Below are 16,009 nucleotides of genomic sequence, written 5' to 3'. Positions count from 1 at the left end.
GTCCGCGGGTGATCAAATGCAACCTCGGCCATATTTCATGAACGTCGCTTCTTAGACTCTATCTAGAGTGGCTGCTGGTTCTTTGTTGGCTTGCGGCGCACCTGAGCAACCACTGCCCTACCCACGGTTACTTTTATTGTCTCCACCGGTGTTTCCGAACCCAGATTTGCTCAATCTTTCTGTGATTGAAGTTTTTATTCCAATCCATATCCATCTCTAACATTGTCTTTCCTACCTTTGCCCCTTCTACTCTCTCCTACTCGCAGCAATTGATTCTGAACCTTAAGATAAAGATTACGGTGCCGGTCATATGTCCATACAATGTTTGGAAAAGAGGAACTAGGGCCGTCTGCAGACCCTCAACACAAAGAAGACCCTGAACACGTGGAAAGACGCGAGACCGCGATGCCGCGGCGCATCTTCGCGACAGCCGCAGAGCGTGCACGCCGCAATATCAATGCGAAATTGGCCAATCCACTTGCTGGGTACAGCTATGAGGAACTGCGCAGGCAAGGCATCAATTTCGCTGTCACACACCAGATAGGGGATGAAGATGACATCCGTGTCTTTGGAATAGGCGCTGTTCTAGCCCAAGTACCCGAGAAGTTCACCAACGTTCCCGATATGAGGCCCGAGGAGATAGAAGTCCTACAGAAGGAATTCTCTAATCGTTGGTCCCAGCCCTGGACGATGTATCTTGTCATCGCTCTGTGCTCCATCGCTGCGGCAGTACAGGGAATGGGTATGCCAGTGACACCCCTGTTCTCCGTATTTATGTCATATGGGCTACAATTGAACTGACATATTATCCATACTCCAGATGAAACTGTCGTCAATGGCGCCCAGATATTCTACAAACATCAATTCGGAATTGCGAACGATGACTCTAGGTCTAACTGGCTTGTGGGGTTGGTCAACGCTGCCCCTTATTTGTGCTGTGCTGTCATCGGTTGCTGGCTGACGGTGCCATTCAACGCCTGGTTTGGCCGCCGAGGGACCATCTTCATCACTTGTTGCTTTTCGGCCCTTGCCTGCCTTTGGCAAGGATTTGTGAACACCTGGTGGCACATGTTTATTGCCAGGTTTGTCCTAGGCTTTGGTATCGGCCCTAAATCTGCAACAGTCCCCATTTATGCCGCTGAAACAGCCCCTCCTGCGATTCGTGGTGCTTTGGTAATGCAGTGGCAGATGTGGACTGCATTTGGTATCATGTTCGGCTACGCGGCCGACCTTGTCTTCTACAATGTGAAGGATCCACTTGGTATTACTGGCCTGAACTGGCGCCTCATGGTGGGATCGGCCATGTTGCCAGCCATCATGGTCTGCTCTTTCGTTTTCTCTTGCCCGGAATCACCTCGTTGGTATATGTCGCGGAAATGCTACGACAAGGCATATCAGTCAATGTGCAGCCTGCGGTTCCATAAGGTCCAGGCTGCCCGTGACCTCTTCTACATGCACACGTTGCTAGAGGCCGAGAACGGAATGAAACTCGGTCAGAATAAGATACTCGAGATGATCACCGTTCCTCGCAATCGGCGCGCCTTGATTGCATCCGAGTTGGTCATGTTTTTGCAGCAGGTATGTTGACAGTTGGATAGAACCAGTGTTCGACCTAATGTGATTTCGCTAATATTGGCATAGTTCTGTGGTATGTGTCAGAAATATGAACTATCCCACGTCATGAGGCTTCTGCTAAATACTGACTGTCACTGTATTAGGGGTCAACGTCATTGCCTACTATTCATCGGAGATCTTCCTAGAAGCAGCAAATCAGCGGAACGCTCTAACAGCATCTCTTGGTTGGGGTCTAATCAACTGGCTCTTCGCCATTCCAGCGGTGTACACCATCGATACTTTTGGTCGTCGTAACTTACTCCTCACCACGTTTCCTCTAATGGCCATTTCCATGTTCTTCACCGGGTTCAGTTTTTGGATTCCACAAGAAACACACGGATCGGCGCGACTAGCATGTATCGCTCTGGGCTTATACATTTTCGGTATCGTTTATTCAGTGGGAGAAGGTCCTGTGCCATTCACCTATTCCGCAGAAGCCTACCCACTATACATTCGTTCGTATGGTATGGCCCTAGCTACCTCGACGACCTGGCTATTCAACTTCATACTCGGTGTCACATGGCCCTCCCTTCGTAGCGCGTTCACGCCGCAAGGTGCATTCAGTTGGTATGCAGGCTGGAACATTGTAGGCTGGTGGTTGATCCTCGTGTTACTACCCGAGACGAAAGGGAAGACACTGGAAGAGTTGGACCAGGTTTTTTCCGTCTCCACGACCTTCCACGCAGCTTACGGGCTTCGGCAAATTCCTTACTTCATCCAAAGGTACGTCTTACGCCAAAATGTGCGGCCAGAGGTCTTGTACGAGCGGGAAGATGCTTTCAACGTTCCACCAGAAGCGGGATACAACAGTCTGTGAGCGGAAAGGCCGTGTGTATATACAGTACAATTCGGTATGTTTACATATTCGAGACGCGTTTACGACATGTACTGTACTTTACAATTTGAATGCGAAAAAATTATTTCAATTTTGTTGAGTCCCTTGAATTACCCTGCCCAAGCTAGGGTCGGTGACGACAATTGGAAGATAGCGGTTATCAAAAGTCAGGTTCTGTCTAACAGTACTATACACTTACTTATTTCGACATATAGATCGACTTCTATAAATTTTCAATTGACAGATCTAACTAGAGATAGAAATTGAAACATGGAAAATAGGTTGAAAAGGGCAACTTCGTCAGACAGCAGTTGGTACGATTATTGATCCGCATGGTGTATGCTAGGAACAGGTCTGTGTGAAATCTTGCTTCATCATTCGAAGTATGTGGTGACAAGGGAGTATAAAAAGAAAAGGAAAATATAGCTATGGAGACATTCCGCTCAAATGAGCCTGAATCACGCCAAACTGTATCCATTCAGGTAGATCGGTGAAAACTCTCCGCCCCAGTCCAAGACCGATACTGAAAGGCTGTATTAAGCATGAGCTCGAAGGAACGCATAAATCCAACATTATTGAGCATGCACAGAGGCCTGAGTACAGAGGCCTGAGGACCTGTGGGAATAGAATCAATGGCCAAAAATTCCCATTGCTAATCATCGAGGAGAAGCTGCGAGAGCGTGTTACAGAGGGTAAAGAGGGAAAATTAAACCAACGGATCATGTCCCAAGTATTTATACCCGACGCTGTTTTTAGCGCTGTTCGCTAATGGACCAACCAGACGGAGGAACCATACCAATGGGTTTGCATGGTTTGCGCAGTTTGTAATGTAGGCCTTCCTCGCCGCCCAAAAAAAGTAAATCCGCAATTTTTCGTAGTAGGCATCAACACTGAATTGTGGTTTTGTTCGAGACCGGGTTTCGCCTGTGCAATTTGCCCTGTTGAACTATTAGGCCTACAAGATCCTCCTTTTTGTTTTCTATACTGCTAATCTTTCGTTACTTAATTTACAAGACATCCAACGGTAAGACATCCTGTGCTTATCATTGTCATATTCGGAAATAAGTAAATTTTGCGCCGCATCAATATGCTGACTCTTCTTTTCGCCGAACCAGGTCGTTTCTTACGTTCCTTTCCTATATCGCTATTTCAATAATATATCTATCAAAATGGTCGACGCTCCTGAAAGCCCCGTCCCGCAGCAACAAAGTGTGTAGAAGTTTGGGAGGCTCATCTAGGGCTGGATCCAACAATGAAGATAATGTGCCACGAATCACTAATGAGTTCTTAGCACCCGTCAAGTCATTCAACCAGAATGGTGTCAGAACGACAGGTCGTGCCTTCCATTCCCCCAACTGGCGTGTGAAGGGTGAGGAGAGCCCCAGTGCGCAAAGCGCGGGGTCCCCTGGCCCTAAGACCAGCACCTCGAGACTCGCATTCAGCAGACCCAGCCCCCATGTTCCTCAGGCTATCTCCGAAGGACGCCGTCTATATGTGGGCAACATGCCTTACACTGCCAAGTCGGAGGATGTGCAAGCACTGTTCGACGCAGCCGAGTTCCCAATGTATGAGTGAGAGTTTCTGTATAAAGAGCGGCCCAGACTGAGTGCTTCATAGCGAGCGGATCGATATTGCCATTGACCCTTTCACCGGCCGCAACCCTTCATACTGCTTTGTCGACCTTGAAACAAAGGAATTGGCAGAGAAAGCCATGAACGAATTAGATGGTCGCGACATGCTTGGCCGTCCGGTCAAGATCAAGCCGGGTGTGGTCAAGTCCTCCAGCGAACGCGCCCAGCAACAGCCGCGGACAGATGGATCTCCCCGTGCTGAGAACAAGACATCGCCTTTCTCCATGGACCGGTGGCGCCGCCCCGATGCTCCTACCTTTGCCAAGGTCAACAGCGATTCCAGCCGCCGTCTCTATGTCGGTGGTATCCCCCGCTTGACCGACCAGGAGGCTATTTCCAGCAATATCACAACATTCTTCAAGGACTACAAACTGTATGCTCCCCATTCCTCCGGAAGCTAGACTGCGTGATGATGCTGACATGCCCGACTTCTAGTGAGAACATCAGCAAACTGTTCACTCCTCACCCCGCCAAGCGTTTCGAGCCCGGTGACCACTACTACTTGTTCGTCGACTTTGGGAGCGTGGAAGAGGCACAGTCTGCCATGAATGCCCTGAACGGACAGGAGGGTCCTTGGGGTGGCCCTATCCGGGTGCAGAGGGCTCGTGGAGAATCCACCAACTCGGAAGAAAGGAAGAGCAAGTGGTCTTCTGCCCGAGGAGACGAAACACCAGCTGCCGCTGAGGTCTCGGTTGGTGTATAAGCTACCTGCGAATAAGTCATTCGTCTTTGGCTAGGATATAATTGCATAAACATGGCGCTCAGAATCAAAAAAGGCAAAGGCAAAACTGGAGTTTGGCGCTTTATCACTTTGGGCAGGATGAATTTTCCTGGATCTTGTCAGAACAGGCCCTCCTGTTTTCGTTCTATCTTGACATCAATCAAGCCTTTCCTATGGCAACACATATTGGATCACTGTCTGCCCGATAAGACACGCGCTATCGACCCTGTTGGGTTCTGTTTGGAAAGAAGGGTTAACACCGGCCGACGGTTGGCGGTAGTTTGTTCAAATCTATCTATCCAACACCGCAACGGCTGGGGCACATACAAAGGAAGCAAAATGGATGACAGAAAAAGCGGGAAAGGAAAAGAGGGATACAATGATGACTGATGACAAAAGGGGGTAAAAAATGGAATAGATCAAGTCAATGAAATCCACTGTGGCTAGTACTTATGGTTTCCTTAGTGTCTAGAACTGTTTATTTAGCCTCTCACTAGTTCATGTAACCGTCGACAGCCTGAGGATCTACTTTTCCCTGAATAGGCCATTCAACCGGTGGGCTGATACTAGACTATGGATGGTATCTATAAGTGAACATCCTGAACCTTACCATAGTCTCCCCCAGTCCCACAGGGTATTCAATAACGCTTCCTGATCCAATCGGTACGATTCCAGCATTTGTCAGGATATACCCAGGAGTATACCCCTGAATTACATGCAGCTGAATCTGGAAGAGGCCGATGAGAATCTTGACAGGAGTTGTTCCAAGATTAGATCAAGAGGGTCTTTTTCTTCCCGACTGACCTTCAGAACAATACCCGAAGGCGAGCGACTTTACCCGACGAAAACGTAAAACGTCACGTGGTGCGTCTTTTAGGGGGTTCTGGATCTTCGTCATCCTTTTAGTAAAAGCCTGGGGAAATTATTTTTTTAATTTTTAATTTTCAATTTCTTGATATAAGACCCTAGAGTGAACTAGACGATTTGACTTCCATCATTCAAGCCATTTGCCCTCAAGTTGTGGTGAATTTGCCCCACGGCATGACGTCTGTGCTTTACTACTACTTCCCCTGCCTTCACCGCATCAACAGTTGTGCTTCCATGGGATCCAACCAGGGCTCTTGATTGATTTACTACTCAAATCTTCTACACAAGCACGACAGCCGGATCTGTCCAGTCATTGAACAGAGATAGCGCATACATTAAAGAAACGTGTGAAAAGTTAGCCATTGGGATTAAGAAAAAAAATTAAAGAAAAGAAGAAACAAAGATCCCTATTTCTTTGTCCTGAACACTATCCCCCCTTTAGCCTAACTTTTCATTTCTCCGGCCCTCTCAGTCCGGTCGGACAACCGGTGGCCGAGGTTTTGAATTCGTCCCTTCTCTTGTCCTCGTGTTGCATATCCTGATTCGAAGAAACCCTCCCCGATTTGCTGCCCAGCATGTCTGTGAGAAGAGGTCAAACCAAGAGCTACTTTGCCAGCGTAAGTCGAGTCTTGTTAATGGTCTTACTATTTTTGGATACATCCCCGCCATCCTGGCCATCCTGAATGCACTGTATGTTATCCAAGCAGAAGTTGGATATGTTTGATTATATTGGCAATTGCTGTTTTATTTTCTTTCTTTTTTTTTCTGTTTTCGGCTTTCTCTGTTTGTTTGAGCCATCATCGCCTTACAAACTGATCTATACATTCAACGCATGGTGTCATCATGTCCCACCCGTTGTCGGTCTCCATAACCAACCCCTCCTTTATACTTTACTTGAGAAACCCCTGAGGAGACGCCTATACTGACTGTCTATCCAGGCAGATGACACTAAGATTTGTGTTGTCATGGTTGGCCTTCCGGCCAGAGGCAAAAGTCTCATAGCTGGAAAGGGTATGTTCCACAAGGTAGCCCTTTCTTAAGCACTAGATGCTAACTAGCGAACCAGCAATGCGGTATCTTGCATGGGTTGGTATTCCTGCTCGTGTATTCAATGTGGGTAGCTATCGCCGAAACAATACACCCCAGCCCAATGCTACCTTCTTTGACCCTCACAACTCCGAGGGGGAGAAGATGAGAAAGGCCGCGGCAGAAGCTGCAATGTCGGATATGCTTCAATGGTTCAGCTCCGGACAGGGGATTGTAGCAATATTGGATGCTACCAACTCGACTAAATCTCGGCGAAGTTGGATTTACGAAAGCTGCCAAGCGGCCAATATTGAAACATTATTTGTTGAGTCAATATGCGATGAGGAAGACCTAATAATGAACAACATCCTCGAAGTCAAAACTACGTCGCCAGACTACAAAGGGCAGGACCCTGAGGTTGCCGCTCTGGATTTCCGCAATCGGATTCGCAATTACGAGAAGGTGTACGAAACCATCGACGATAACGAGAAGCATTTCACCTATGTAAAACTTATCAATGTTGGGTCCACGGTGATTATAAACCAGATCAAAGACTATCTCTCCAGTCGGTTGGTTTACTATATTCAGAACCTTCACATTAAACCCAGGTCAATCTGGCTCTCTCGCGTAAGTTGATACAGGAAGCGTTTAAGTACCGAGAAAGGTTTCGCCTAACTCATGCTAGCACGGAGAATCAGAATATAATCTTACAGGGAAGATCGGCGGTGATTCTAATATATCGCACCGTGGCGAGGCTTATGCTCGGGCACTTCCGGGTTTGTTGAAGAAGTCAGGGGTGCCTCCCAACACAAAAATTGTGATCTGGACATCGACCCTAAAACGAACCATTCAGACAGCTCGACACCTCCATGCAGAAACTGGCTTCGAGAAGCTGGAATGGAAAGCCCTCGACGAACTTGACTCGGGGGTGTGCGATGGCCTGACATATGAAGAAATTGCAGAAAAATACCCAGAGGACTTCGCCGCTCGTGACGAAGACAAGTACAACTATCGTTATCGGGGCGGCGAGTCATACCGCGACGTTGTGATTCGTCTCGAGCCGATTATCATGGAATTGGAACGCAGTGAGAACGTCATCATTGTCACTCACCAGGCCGTCCTGCGATGTATCTATGCCTATTTCTTGAACACTCCTCAGGAGCAGAGCCCATGGATGGAGGTTCCCCTTCATACCTTGATCAAGCTTACTCCTCGCGCGTACGGCACCGAAGAACAGCGCTTCAAAGCCGACATTCCAGCTGTGTCTACCTGGCGTGCCAAAGGCACATCGGCAAAGCACCAAGACTATCCCACAGAAATCAAAGCGTGAAATGTTAGCACCAAGCCGATGAGATTCTTAGCACACGTTTAGCTTTCGATCATGTCAGATTGTTCGGCTTCCGCTTAGGCTGTGCCCTTTATCCTGTCTGCCGCCTCTCAAGACACCTGCAATACAAAAACGCCTTTTATACAATGTATCTTCGCATACCATGCGTCCTTCTTTCCTCTATATAATCCAGGCTTTCGACAGGTTGCAGTCAGCTCCCGGTCACATTTATAAAGTGGCCGGTGTTATTCCTCTCTGGTAACGTTTTTCACTCCCGCAATGATCCAGTCTTATTGCCATCCACCTTGTAGCAACACTGTATGATTGATTATACAGTGAGGCTGCATGCGAGGACAGCCGGCAGGTGGAGATTCGGGATCCATTACGCTTCAGCACTTGCGCATTTTATCCGGTAAATAAAGAACATAGAATTCTCTGTCCATAGTTATTATCCCTACTCGTCTTTATTTGTGTCCTTGAATGAGAAGCCTATTCAATGTCTGATAGTAATATATATCTCATGCATCAATACTTCCTACGGATAATAAAAATATCAAGAGCGAGAACAGCAGCAAAACGACTCGAGTCCGCTATATGCGAGACAACATCATTGGTCGGGTGAAAAAGCGGCAAGACCTTGGCCGTGTCACATGAGGCGGAAAGCGGCCGTCAATGATGGAGAGGTCCCATAGTAGCGTCACACACTTGACGACGGGAGGTAGTGCTTGTCGATACCAGCAGGATTGGCGCAATCTCAGCATGCGTCTCCGCATCATTAACTTCCTATGATTGGCCCTCGCTGGACATGAATTTATCCCGCTTCTCAAGTGAAGAGGCGCGACCACGGAAGCTCGCTGCCAAGCCATGTTATCAGCGTTCACAGCTCGGCCTCTCGTCGAGCTCAAGCCCCGAGACAGGTCTAGGATTGAGTCGGTGCTCGCCTACGGCGACCGACTCCTTGTAGGACTGAACAATGGGAGCTTACGAATATACAGGATAAACGAGGTTGCCCCTGACGAACAAAACCACGATGACAGCAACCACAGCAATGACGAACAGGGCGGTGGAGGTACACTCAAAAACGGGGATAGTGGCCAGCCTGGGACGACGGGGTCCGTCGTCATCAATTCAAAGGCGAAACAGACAGACTTGCTACGCGAGTTGGAGAAGTTCTCAAGATACAAGGTTGAGCAGCTAGCTCTGATCAAGGAAGCGAAGCTTCTAATCTCGCTGTCGGGCGGATACGTCTCTATTCATGACCTGCAGTCCTACGAATTCCAAGAACAGCTGACCAAAACGAAAGGTGCCACTACCTTTAGCGTGACCTCGAATATTGTTAACGATCCCGAGACTGGGGTTCCGTCCATTGTATCTCGTCTTGCGGTTGCGGTGAAGAGAAAGATATTGCTATGGTCATGGCGCGATATGGAGTTGGACACCGATACCGCTGAGATTACACTGGTTAGTGGGATCAAGACACTTACGTGGGTTTCTGGGACAAAACTTGTGGCTGGACTGGGCTCGAATTTCGTGATGGTGGATATTGAGACTTCAGTGGTTACCGAATTAGCCGGACCAGGAAGTATCGGGGGTCTTGGGGGGCAGGAGACGGGTCGTCTGGCTGGCGTTGGAGTTGCTAGCATGAGCTACATTGGAATTGGCGGTGCGGCTCCGAAGCCACTAGCGACACGACTTAGCGAAGGGCAAATATTGCTGGCGAAGGATATCAACACTCATTTCATCGACATCAATGGCAACTCTCTGGGACGGAGGCAGATCCCATGGAGCCATGCTCCGGCGAACATCGGATACTCTTACCCGTTTTTGCTCGCACTCCACGACCCTTCAAAGGGTGTTTTGGAGGTTAGGAATCCAGAGACGTTGTCATTACTGCAGTCGGTGGCTCTACCATCTGCAAATATCCTACACTTTCCACAGCCTAATATCAGTTTGGCGCATGCCGGCAAAGGCTTCCTGGTTGGCAGTGACCGCACCATATGGCGAATGGAGGCTTTGAGCTATGATACGCAAATAGACACCCTCGTTGAAAAGGGCTATTTGGATGAAGCTATTAGTCTTACTAGCATGCTAGAAGATGCGTTGCTCAGTGACAAACACAGTCGACTACGAATGATCAAGATGGAAAAGGCCCAGGGGCTTTTTGCCTTGCGCAAATATCGGGACTCGACTGATTTGTTCACTGAGATCTCGGCTCCTCCCGAGACTGTTATCCGACTGTACCCTAGAGTCATTGCCGGTGATCTTTCCTCCATCGATGATGAAGAGGTATCAGAGGACGGTACGACAGATGGCCCGTCAAAACTGAACGAAGTTCAGTCCCACCTGGATGGTACTAATGCAGATGATGCTCCCGCCCCAAAGACACTCACCCATGCTCCCTCGGTGAGGTCACTCCTTCGAACTCGCACGGATGATTGGAGTGATTCCGGCAGTATTCGCGGCAAACCTGCGGAAGAATCCCGAAACGAGAAGCCGCTACATGGAAAAGATCTCTTGACTGCCGTACGCGAGCTACAAAAATATCTTGCCGATGTCCGGAGGAGATTCCAGCGGTTCTTGAACCCTGACGGCTCACTTAAGATGATCGATTCACCCTCTGGCGCACCAAATGATGAGTTCACCGACTCAGTGATGAAACTGTTGGATATCACCGGGGACATTCGTGACCATGAGTTCGCTGAAAAGCTGCGGGAGGAAGCCAGGCTCGTCGATACGACCTTTTTCCGAGTTTGCATGTACGCCACTCCTGCTCTTGCGGGCTCACTCTTCCGTATTGCCAACTTCTGTGACCCAGAGGTCGTCATGGAAAAGCTGGAAGAAACCGGCCGGTACAATGACTTGATTGATTTCCTCTATGGAAAGAAGATGCATCGCCAAGCATTGGAGCTCTTACAACGATTTGGTCAAGCCGAGTCTGAAACCGAAACGGCTCCGCAACTCCATGGGCCCAAGAGAACTGTTGCCTATCTGCAGAACTTGGCCCCCGATCGAATTGATCTCATCCTTGAATTTGCTGAATGGCCCATACGAGAAGACCCTGATCTGGGTATGGAAATCTTCTTAGCAGACACTGAAAATGCGGAAACATTACCCCGGCACCGAGTTCTCGAGTTCTTGCAGGGTGTCGACCCGAATCTCGCTGTTCGATATCTCGAGCATGTCATCGGAGAGTTAAACGATATGACACCGGATCTACATCAAAAGCTTCTCACTTTCTACTTGAACCGCTTGAAGAAAGGCGGACCCGACGACTGGGTATTCCCTAATTATGAGGAACGTGCTGTATGGCGAAACAAATTCCTAGAGATGCTCAGGTCAAGCTCTCAGTATTCGCCAGCCAAAATACTTGATAGTCTTGATCGAGATGGTACTAAATCCCTTCTCTACATCTTTGCTTTTGCGGATTGACACTAACTTTGTAATAGACCCTGAATTTTTCGAAGCGAGAGCCATCGTTTTTAGTAAGATGGGCCAGCATAGGCAGGCCCTAGAAATCTACGTGTTCAAATTGGAAGACTATGGGAAAGCAGAAGAGTATGTGCAGTAGGCTTCATGCTCCTTTTATACCCTTGCATGGAGTATTCTGACGAACTATCTACAGGTACTGCAACCATTTCCACAAGACAGAAGATATAGCTGCTGAGGCCCCATCTTCATCGGCGCTTAACGAAGATAAATCGACTATATATCTAACACTACTCTCGCTGTATCTCACCCCGCCTCATGGGTATGATCGCCGATATGGGCCTGCGTTGGAGATATTGGCAAAACATGGATCCCGTCTTCCACCAAGTTCAGCGCTAGAGCTGATTCCCGAGTCACTGCCCGTTAAAGAACTTGACTTTTATTTCAAGGGTCGAATGCGGGCAGCTACCTCAGTATTAAATGAAAGTAGGATCGTGGCCAGCTTGCAAAAAGCTCAGAATTTCAAGACCGAAGCGCAGCTCATGGTCGGCGAAGGGACCGACGGAAAGTCATCCAGAATGAGACATGTCACCATCACAGAGGAAAGGATATGTGGCATCTGTCACAAGCGAATTGGCGGCAGTGTGATAAATGTTTTTCCAGAGTAAGTTTTTTCGTGCAGCGCTTGAATCTTGGTTCTAAAACTGACTTGCTCATAGCAATACTGTTGTTCACCTTGGCTGTGCCAATCGTACGTCCGCTGCTTCATGAAGTTTTCTTGCAAATAGAATTAGGTTTGCCTCTGTGGTAACGATGCATTGAACATTTATCTTCTGTCCTTGCCAACATTTTTCTTTTTTCTTTGTCACCGCGTCACTCTTCCTATCTTCGTCTCGGTACGTTTCGTTATCGATGCATATTATCGCAATGGAGTGGCGGATGGTTTCTGCTCATTGATACCCAGGATAGCGATATTATCCAAGGATCCATTATATATCTTCACCCAATATCTTCAAGCCCTCATCATTTGTTGTAATATAGCCCGTTGCCTTTGCATGAATCCAACGAAGCGTGTACGAATGGAGATCTGCGACCATACTTTCTCAGACATTGGCTAGTTAAACCTTTAGTCATCCTCCTCAACAACCTCCTCTCCGTAGTTTTCCTCCTCTTTGCGTTCTTGTTCCGAGATTTGACGTCCCTGGGCTTCGGCAAGCGTTTTATCCTCTTCCATTTTTTTGGTCAAGAAAATGTTGATATCATTCTGCAACGTCGGTATTAGTTTTCTAAGCTCCGATAAATAAGCGGTTTTAGATTGCACATCTTCTGGCGAGGATCCGGCGGGGGGTGCGGGCGAGGAGATGGAGTGCTCAAATGTCTGTGCTGATTGAGGGGCAGAATAGACAGCGCGCAGGAAATTGGGGGATATGTTTGCCGCCATAGTGATGAGATGGTCAAACGAGTCGTTAACCGGGGAAGTCTTTTGTCGTTTTGAATCGTGCTGATCCTCTGCGTTTGTTGGGGTGGACATGGAGGGGAAACCGAGGTAGGTTTCGTTAGAGGGTTAGTTTTGATTCATGAAGCGATATTCGGCGGGGCGCCTGATTTATGGGAAGGCGGTGTTGGTTTCATTTCCAAGTTGTGCGCCGCGGAGTCAAACAAAGATCGACAAAAGGACACTTTTAGAGTAGTTCCCCGTCATTTAAATTGTTGATCCTTCTCTAGGCGGCTGAATTAATCTACGGATTGGATTCAACGTTTGGTAAACCAATAACAGCCACCACTACCCATGACAACGGGACATGGGGAATGCTACCTATTATGCTACGCCGCGTTACGTATAAATTACTCATTGCCTAAACTACTACCACGAGAATGTTGCGCTCTCCCGTCTCACCGGAGCGCTCTTCCACCCGATCCCCCAACCCCCCTCGACCTTCCTTCGATAGTGAATTGGAACGTCCAGGCTCCTCTGGAAGTGATGCTTCTTCAGTGACCTCCAATGTGACAACCATCTCTGCAGTCCAAAACCCATTTTACCAACCCCCCAGTGGGACCTCGTCCCCCCGGCCGCCCCGGACCTCCTCAATTAATACCACCACCACTGGGATTAGCCAGAACGGCCCTTCACCAACTCTTAGTCGGCCCCCCGCTTCCTACATGCCACAGAATGAAATATCAAGCAGAAAACCGACGAACCGGGGGCATCCGCCCGATATGACGAAACATCGGTCTCGGCATCATTCGCAGGGGTTCTTCGAACCCTCGCTTCCTACGGCGTCCGGATCAGACTCCACCATATCGAGGATTGCAGCCCAGACTGCGATGCAGCAGCTGCAGCAGGGAAATCCTTCACCACAGCCGCTCAAGCGACCTCAGACCATTATCTATAGTCCGGATGACGGATCGAGAACTAGGGGAGGTAGCATTTCCCCTCCCCCGCTATTGCCACCCCCTTCCCTAACACCTCACGGGACAGGTGGATCGTCAGGGCAAACATATCAGAATGGCAATTCTGGGGTGGCGACGACGGCAGCCAATGTGGCGTTCCCACGACACGCTGGGCTGCAGCCTCCCGGGCTGGAAGCGCCGCCGGAAAAGGAACACAAACATAAAGGGGAGAAGTCCAAGATGAAGCTCTTTTCGAAACCCAAGCACATTGGGATCAGCCGGGATAAGGACGGAATAGGAAAAGATAGGGGGCTCCCGTCTCCTAGCAAAATGGGTTTCTCCGGTGCGGGCTTGTCACGAATTGTCAGTACCTCGACTACAAGCTTAGCTGATACCTTCCCCTCCACCAATTCCTCCATGTATAATCTATCAAATGCATCTGCAAGCACGGTTGTTCCAGCTGATAAGCCAACTACCAGTGAGAAAGAGAAGGAAAAAGAAAAGGCCCATAAGCATCATTTCTTGTCGCGGCAAAAGTTGAAGTTGAAGGATCGGGATGATCATTACAACCTGCCATTGTCTTCTGCTTCAAGTAATTCCAAGCCATCCGATCCGAACGCTCCTCAATCACTATATTCATTTACACCTGCTTCTCCAGGAGCAGTGTCGACTACCTTTAGCAAATCCGTGAGCGGGTTGGATATCCTCCATGGCGGGCGAGCATTACGAGAGAAAAAGAAAGAAGAGAAAGAAAAGGAGAAAGCGTTGGCGGCGGAGTCGGAGCAACATGAGTGGTTGGCAAGCTCAACAAACGCTGGTAGTGCGTCAGTTGCATTCCAAGGGCCGTCGTCAATTGGCTCGACGGGAGCCCTCACGGAGGCTGCTCTTCGAGAGACCTTACAAGGCTTTGGTCTTAACAACATGTCACCAGAGGATGCGTGGGACTTTTTGAAAGCCAAGCTTTTGGTCATTTTTGATGGGGAAGATGTCCGCATTGCTATTGAAGATCTCAACAAGCTAGTACTCATTCACATCCAACGTTGTGTGCAGAAGCGCACACCGTCAGCCATAGTCGATGACCTGCGGGAGCTCTTAGAGACAGGGTTTGCGTCTTTGAACCATACCCTAAATGGAGTGCCTGATGAGAAGCTAGTTCCTCATCTGGTACAGATATGGATGCTTGTCTTCGGCACGATTCTTCCGTTTATACAGGCTGTCTTCTTACCCCTAGACCTTGAATTCAGGGGTTGTGGGACCGTGATGAACCTTCGCGAAGCCCGCGAGTTCTGGGCAACCACCTTAAATGGGGATTATCCTGGGTGCGAGCTTGAAGTTCGCAATCTTGTGTTGATAGCATTCCGCGATAGGGTCATTCTACATCGTTACGACGGCCTCAAGGCAACGTTCTCCCGTTTGAGCCTCGACAACATTAACTTGGGCAATTCTGCGCTCAGTGTAACGACAAAGAGCAGTAGCAACAGTGGCCGGCCTACAACCGCCGCCTCGCTGGATGCCGGTTTCGGCAGCTACAGTTCTCAATCTTCCACTCTCCTCAATACTGCAGGTAGTTACTCTTCAGACTCTATAAGTTGCAATCGCAGCCGTGCTGCTTCCAACACTTCGTCAAACCCAGATCAACTTATTTTCCAGTCATTCTCGTCCCCAACACAGCGGCCGACGATCATCCATCGGGCGTCTAATGCGGCAGACTCGTCTCATGTCATTACGGAGACTGTTGGTCGGATGCTTCAATGTGTTAGTGTTTTGGCCAGTGTTCAGACGGGTGGCAGGCCACAGGAGAAGATCGAGCTTCTGGGCAAAGCGCTCAAACACAACTGGCTCGGCCGTGGTCGTACCGGACGCGATCGACGAGGGTTTGTTGGAGCTAAGATTCGGCCCGCGATGGTTACACGGACAGACAGTGATGATTCTATGAAAGATAAAAACGGTGATTCAGATATCATGCGAGATGGGCGTCGGGAAATGAGTGTTCTATAAGGCGGTCTATTTCGTGTATTTGTCTGCTCTTGTTTTGGTTTGTCTGGCGCACATAGATACCTCTGGCGTGATTGTCAACGTGAAATAGATGTTCTTGATATCCTGGGAGTCTGTTAGGCATTCTTTTTTTTTTCCCGTCCAATTTTATAACTTTGGATCTGTTTTGAGCCAAA

The 16,009-nt window shown here is 48.7% G+C and overlaps 3 protein-coding genes across 3 annotated transcripts; all 3 read left to right on the top strand.

Moving 5' to 3' along the window:
• Window positions 1-321: 321 nt before the first annotated feature.
• On the top strand, window positions 322-2,431 carry BDW43DRAFT_310473 (uncharacterized protein; the record flags this gene model as incomplete). The annotated part of the gene is made up of 4 exons (XM_032046948.1): window positions 322-742; window positions 821-1,578; window positions 1,642-1,648; window positions 1,719-2,431. The coding sequence occupies 4 exons, from the start codon at window positions 322-324 to the stop codon at window positions 2,429-2,431; spliced, it is 1,899 nt and encodes a 632-aa protein (XP_031900951.1).
• Window positions 2,432-3,423: 992 nt separating this feature from the next.
• BDW43DRAFT_63079 (RNA recognition motif domain-containing protein) lies at window positions 3,424-4,658 on the top strand. The gene is made up of 4 exons (XM_032050322.1): window positions 3,424-3,473; window positions 3,565-3,795; window positions 3,909-4,014; window positions 4,067-4,658. Exons 2-4 carry the CDS (start codon window positions 3,765-3,767, stop codon window positions 4,479-4,481), a joined length of 552 nt encoding a protein of 183 aa, XP_031900950.1. The 5' UTR covers window positions 3,424-3,473; window positions 3,565-3,764; the 3' UTR covers window positions 4,482-4,658.
• A 1,975-nt stretch (window positions 4,659-6,633) lies between these two features.
• Window positions 6,634-15,836, top strand: BDW43DRAFT_299784 (putative vacuolar morphogenesis protein AvaB; the record flags this gene model as incomplete). The annotated part of the gene is made up of 9 exons (XM_032044781.1): window positions 6,634-6,679; window positions 6,735-7,321; window positions 7,380-7,968; window positions 8,896-11,409; window positions 11,468-11,576; window positions 11,644-12,111; window positions 12,555-12,722; window positions 13,322-15,040; window positions 15,083-15,836. The coding sequence occupies 9 exons, from the start codon at window positions 6,634-6,636 to the stop codon at window positions 15,834-15,836; spliced, it is 6,954 nt and encodes a 2,317-aa protein (XP_031900949.1).
• Between the last annotated feature and the right edge of the window lie 173 nt (window positions 15,837-16,009).

Source organism: Aspergillus alliaceus (genome assembly GCF_009176365.1).
Source record: "Aspergillus alliaceus strain CBS 536.65 unplaced genomic scaffold BDW43scaffold_18, whole genome shotgun sequence".
NCBI lineage: Eukaryota > Fungi > Ascomycota > Eurotiomycetes > Eurotiales > Aspergillaceae > Aspergillus > Aspergillus alliaceus.
The sequence above is the reverse complement of the archived record's forward strand: the minus strand, read 5'-3'. Positions and strand labels throughout refer to the sequence as shown.